The following is a 6,165-nucleotide window of genomic DNA, read 5'->3' as shown; positions in this document are numbered from 1 at the left end:
CTCTGCCTCCTGGGCTGCTTCTCTGGCCCTTGTGTTTCCGGCTGCTACCGCGCTGCCTCCAGCTCAGCTTGAGTTGCTGCTCAGGTTTGCCAGAATTCAGCTGCATTAAGAGCCCCAAGTCACTTCAAAAGTAATTGAAATGTGGCCCAAGTCAACTTAAATGTATTTCTTGAAACAAATGTTGTTGTTGTTTTTTATTACCACATTGGTCCATAGTTCAAATAACAAAGGAAAGCTTTTGTTAGATACCTAGTACAGATTTGATTTCTTTTAAACAAAAAACCACAAGCCCCAGCAGGAGTATGTCTACATTAGCAACAAAGCTAAGAGATGGCACTGAAATTCAAAATTAAAACCCCAATACTGGTACTTGTAACCCGATGGAGGGTTGGCAGGTGTTTTTAAAAAATGGCCAGTAACAGTGTAAAATAGCCAAAAGGAGCCCAAAACATACGTAGTGTAAAAACAACAAGACCATTACATTATTATTTTTTTCTAAATGCATTCAACGATAGTAGTCAATGTCCATATTTTGAGTTGAATTAGTTGGAGATTCCACCACCTCCCTAGGTAACCCATTCCAGTGCTTCATCACCCTCCTAGTGAAATAGTGTTTCCTAAACACCTGGACATTTGATGGCAATCTCTGTTTCATCTCTTTCGCAAAGTCCAAGATGAAATCTCGACACCTAAATTTGATGCTTTGGACAACGGGAATAGTTAGTGTGTATTTTGAAAGTTTCAGCTGAAAGCAACTATAAAAATCAACTGTGCAAAGTGGTAAGTTTTTGGTTTCCACGGCAATTTCGTAGTTTAACACAGCAGTCTGTTACACAGGTTTTTCAACTTAACTCTTTCACCCCAAGCAGCAATTCTGTCTGATCAAGGATTAAATGCAAGTAAACCTGCTCTTGTCTAACACTGCAGTTTATTCGCTTTTAAGCACACACAGACATAAGCAATAGGTTTAGATCATTCCAGATATTTACCTAACTTCTGGAACAGTACTGAGTAATTAACAGCAGGTTCACAGTGGTCAGTTGCTCACCCACCAGGGAGAAAGGGATTCAGAAAAAACGTCTCTCAAGATGCCTTCAAAGGACTGCTCCAAAGTACGCTGTATTAGCTAATCTTTTATAACTTCTACAAAACACAGAGGTCAGAGTGACCCCATCACTTTTCCTAACTTTCAAAAAACTTCTACTATCATAAGCATCTAGACTCAAGGTTTACATCCATTTATCTACTTTCTTTCTCATTTATTTTCTTGTCATCCACTCCTCCCATTCTGATTAGCAGATACTGCCAGCTAGATTTTAACCTTGCATCTAAAAGCCTGCTTTCCAATTAACCCTTAACTATGTGGTGTTCTCTTTTATTAATTCATAGTGAATGAGTGCACACCCTATGGCTGTAATTGGCTTGATCGCATTCTGGGGCACACACCCTCAAATCTAGGATAACACAGTCCAGTTCTTAAAAACACAAAGTTTCACAACTCTCACCAATAAGTTCTACTAGAATGTCCTCAATTCCTGCAGCAGAGTTCCTATATTAGCACTTTCCAACTGAAACATTTGGTTTATCCTCCAGGCTTCCTGAAGTAAGGACGTATTAAATTCAGGGAAATTTTGCTCACCGGATCACTGTACTTATGATAAAGAAGTTCAGTATTATAGTTGGTTTCTTTTTTTTTGACTATCAGAAAGCATAGCTTTAGTTTGTCAAACGGATCAAGAACGCTGTTCACACATGGTCTAATGGGAAGCCTCCTTGCTTCAGAAAGCTGCAGTATCTTCGGGCGGTCTGGAAGTCAAAGAAAGGTGAAGTGACAGGGTGTGTGGAGGTGGGGGCTGATGGGTGACACTGAAAGAGATCAGGTGATGGTCAGAGAGAGGGAACTTAGCAACAGAGAGAGCAGTGCTTGGTGTTAGAGTGATAAGATGTTTGGTGTGAGGAGCTTTTAAGACTGTGAACTTACACAATGGTGAGCTCAACCAAACTTGGACAGTGCACCATTGATTAATGAGGAGATCTCCTTTACCCCTCTTGTCACAGAGGTTTGGAATCAGTGGCCTTAGGTGATCACATTCCGCAGATGTATTTGTGCAGTTTGTCACGAAGCTCTTTGGTTTTGACACCATAAACAATAGGGTTGAGCATGGGAAGGAGGAGGTAATACAGATTGGCCAAGATTATGTGTATGTAGGGAGCAATGCCCTGACCGAATCGGTATGTCAGAGTGGAGAAAAGGAAGATAGGATAAGCCATCAGCATCACACAGATGTGCGCTGTGCAGGTGTTGAGGGCTTTCCGGTGGGCTTCCTTGGAGGGTATTCTGAGGATGGCCCTGATTATCAGACCATAGGACAGGGCAATAAGTGTCAGGTCAAAACCGAGGACTATAAATACTATCACCAAACCATACATCCTGTTCACTGTGATGTCCCCACATGACATCTTTGCCACAGCCATGTGGTCGCAGTACGTATGGGGGATAATGCGGCTGGCACAGAATGAATGCCTGCTCAGGAGCAGGGGCAGGGGCAGAACGAAGAGAACAGCTCTTATCAAACACACTAGCCCTAGCTTAGCTATCCGTGCATTTGTGAGGATGGTGGCGTATCTCAGAGGGTTACATATGGCAACATAGCGATCAAAGGCCATTGTCACAAGGACGGCTGAATGTGTCACAGAACCCGCATGAAGGAAGAACATCTGGGTGAGGCAGCCACCTAAAGTAATTCCTTTCAAATTGAACCAAAATATACACAGTGCCTTTGGCACAATGGAAGTAGATGCACCAATTTCTGTGAGCGCCAGCATGCAAAGCAGCAGGTACATTGGTTCATGTAGGGTCTGCTCTTTGCCTACAACAAACAGAACCATGAAATTTCCAAACAGGCCAATAATGTAGAACGTAGAGAAAGGGATGGAAATCCAGAGGTGAGCAGCTTCCAGGCCAGGGATTCCCGTTAGGATGAATGATGAATGGTCCAAGTCACTGAGATTGAAATCTGCCATGAGGTGGTCTATGTGTTGATTGGGCTCAGAAATGCTCAAGGGGTCTGTGAAGTGAGAGAAGCACAGTGAGTGGGATTACAAATAGTACAATAAATATTTTATAGTTATTAAGACTCTAGAAACGGTGGTGAACAGTGAGGTGACAAAATTTCCAGATGGCACCAGATTATTTAGGTCATAGTGAAGTCCAGAGAAGTCCTCAGAGGGAGCTAACCAAGCAAGGTGAATGAGCAACATGATGGCAGATGAACTTCGATGTCAATAACTGCAACGTGCACACCCATTGGAGGAAAAAGCTTGAATTCCTCAAACAGCTTACAAGGTTCTAATTTAACGGTATGAACTCAGGACAGTGACCTGGGTGTCATGGTACAGAGCTCTGTGAAACCCTGCTCACAGTGGAAGTATGGACAGAAACTAAGCAAAACGTTGGGATCCAGGCGGACTGGGATGGGAAATCATAAAGGAAATACAATGCCATGAGACCAATCAGTCAATATTTCATGCTCCTCTGGCCTCCTCTTTGAAGAATGGGGCACCCTTCTCACACAGGTTATTACAGAAATAGAGGGGTTTGGGCAAGGTCAACAAGAATGATCAAGGGCCCCGGGAAACTCTCCTAATGATATAGGTTGGAAAGACTGGGATTGTTACCTTAACAAGGAGGTATATTAGAGGGCCATGAGAAAAGTCTATGAAATACTGACTGGTAGACAGTAGATCGAGAATGTGGTCTCCCTGTCTCATAACACAATATCAAGAGGACATTAAATTAAACTGAAATGTGGAAAATTCAAAACCGATGGAAAAAAAATGATTTCTTCACTCAATGTCTAATTAGACTGAGGAACTCGTTGCCACAAGAGGTATTTGAGGCCATGAGATAAATGAGAAACAGGAAGCGTTGGGAGATTTAGATGGATAGTAAGACTATCCAGTTACAATAGTTCCAGCTAAATACATATTTTGGAATGTCTATACACCAACGTATTTCAGGGCACAAGTCAAGAGGTAGCTGCTAGGTGACACCCTCAGGGATGGTTAGGTCATCCCTGAATCCACCTACTGCTTGGTTTCTTACAACTTCTTCTGCAACATCTGGGCTGTCCCTGTCAGAGAGAGGACACTGGACTAGATGGACCTATATTGAAAAGAGCCAGGTTTCCCCCAGGGAAACAGACATTTTAATGCTGGGCTATGACTTTGTGCTCAACAGAATGGGCACGAAATGCACAAGGCTCTTGGTATTTAGGGCTACAGGCCTGCACCTCTATTACTTCCCATGTTTCTTTTGGTGAGACACTTTCATGCAGGCAACCAGCTTTGTCTGAGACATAAGTTACAGATGTTACCTGACATGTGTAAGCAGAGACATGAGGCAACAACTCAGCTGCTAATCATTCTCATGCCTGAATATCGATGAAGTTTGCAGATGACACAAAATTGTGGGATGGTAAATAATGAAGAGGACAGGTCACTGATTCAGAGCAATCTGAATTGGTTGGTAAACTGGGTTGAAGCAAATAATATGTGTGTTCTAATAGAGTTATGTAGATATCTATATCTAGGAACAAAGAATTCAGGCAATGCTTACATGATGGCAGGATATTATGGGAAGCACAATGGCTGTGAAGAAGATTTGTGGGCATAAAGGGATAATTAGCTGAGCATGAGCTCCCAGTGTGACCTTGTGGTGAAAAAAGCCAGTGAGATCCTGGGATGATAAGCAGGAAAATCTGAAGGAGAGGTAGAGAAGTAATTTTACCTCTGTATTCAGCACCGCTGTGACTGCTGTTGAAATCCTGTATCTAGTTCTTGTGTCCACAATTAAGGATGGATGTTGATACACTGAAGAGGTTTCAGAGAAGAATCAGAATTAGTAAAAGATTAGAAATATTGCCTTATAGGGATGGACTCAAAGAACTCAATCTATTTAATTACCAATGATGGTAAAGGGGTGACTGGATAACAGTCTGTAACTAGGTACACGGGGAACCAATATTTTATAATAGGCTTTTCAACCTAGCATACAGAGGTATAACATGATTCAATGGCTGGAAGTTGAAGGTAAAGAAATCCAGGGGCGGCAATGGTCCTGGGTCACCACCAATCAGGGCCGGCTCCAGGGTTTTGGCCGCCCCAAGCAGCCAAACAAACAAACAAACAAAAAAAAAGCTGCGATCGCGATCGGCGGCGGCAATTCGGCGGGAGGTCCTTCGCTCTGAGCAGGAGTGAGGGACCATCTGCCGAATTGCCGCCGAACAGCTGGACGTGCCGCCCCTCTCCCAAGTGGCCGCCCCAAGCACCTGCTTGGTAAGCTGGTGCCTGGAGCCGGCCCTGCCCCCAAATGCCAAATCACCAGTGGGCACCCCAGAGCCCCCCCAGTAGCAGCGGTCACCCTGGACTCCCCCAGCATAAGGGGGTGCCCCAGAGCCCCCCTCCAGGGCAGTAGCTGCGCCCTACGGACTCCTCCAGAACACCAAAAATTTAGTCAGTGATTTCTCGTACAAGTCATGGACAGGTCATGGGTCCGTGAATTTTTGTTTATTTCCCTTGACCTGCCCATGTCTTTTACTAAAAATCCCCTTTACTAAAACTTAACCTTACTTATAGGCTGTCTGGAGCGTTTTCGGGAAAGCTCACCAGGTGAGAGGTAAGTTTCTCCAACAGACTATGTTTTCTTAATGGCTCATGGCCCTGAATAGTCCCTCCCCAAACATCGATCTAGACTGAAAGCAACATGCCTAGTGGATGTTACCCAGCTGTAACTATATGTGAAATAGAGATACACAGTCAGTAGTTATAACTTCAGATGCAAAAATGATCAATGCACACAAATAGGATAACCCTATTCAGAAAATCATAACTTTTCCAATGGCATCTTACATGACTCATCTTGCATAAAATGTATCATAATTATGCTATAATCATATCATAATAATATCTCTATGTAGAATATGGGGTGCAGAGTCACACAAAGCTCAGTGGTTCTTTCCACCAGTCAAATGCCTGAACTTACATAACGAGAGACAGGAGTACAGGACTGCGCTGGAAACAGAACTGAGTCAAGCTTGTGACACCCGGGCTGCAGTTCTGTGGCTTGCCAGGGTAAAGAGACCCTGAGACTGGCCCAAGCCAACA

The 6,165-nt window shown here is 43.6% G+C and overlaps 1 protein-coding gene across 1 annotated transcript; it reads right to left on the bottom strand.

Annotated features, from left to right (window-relative positions):
* Window positions 1-2,085: 2,085 nt before the first annotated feature.
* On the bottom strand, window positions 2,086-3,024 carry LOC112108381 (olfactory receptor 52N4-like). The gene has a single exon (XM_024202487.1). It carries the CDS (start codon window positions 3,022-3,024, stop codon window positions 2,086-2,088), a length of 939 nt encoding a protein of 312 aa, XP_024058255.1.
* Window positions 3,025-6,165: the final 3,141 nt, after the last annotated feature.

This window comes from Terrapene carolina, unplaced genomic scaffold (genome assembly GCF_002925995.2).
Source record: "Terrapene carolina triunguis isolate 2854851 unplaced genomic scaffold, T_m_triunguis-2.0 Scaffold511, whole genome shotgun sequence".
NCBI lineage: Eukaryota > Metazoa > Chordata > Testudines > Emydidae > Terrapene > Terrapene triunguis.
Note: the sequence above shows the minus strand (reverse complement) of the source record. Positions and strands in the feature narration are given on the sequence as shown.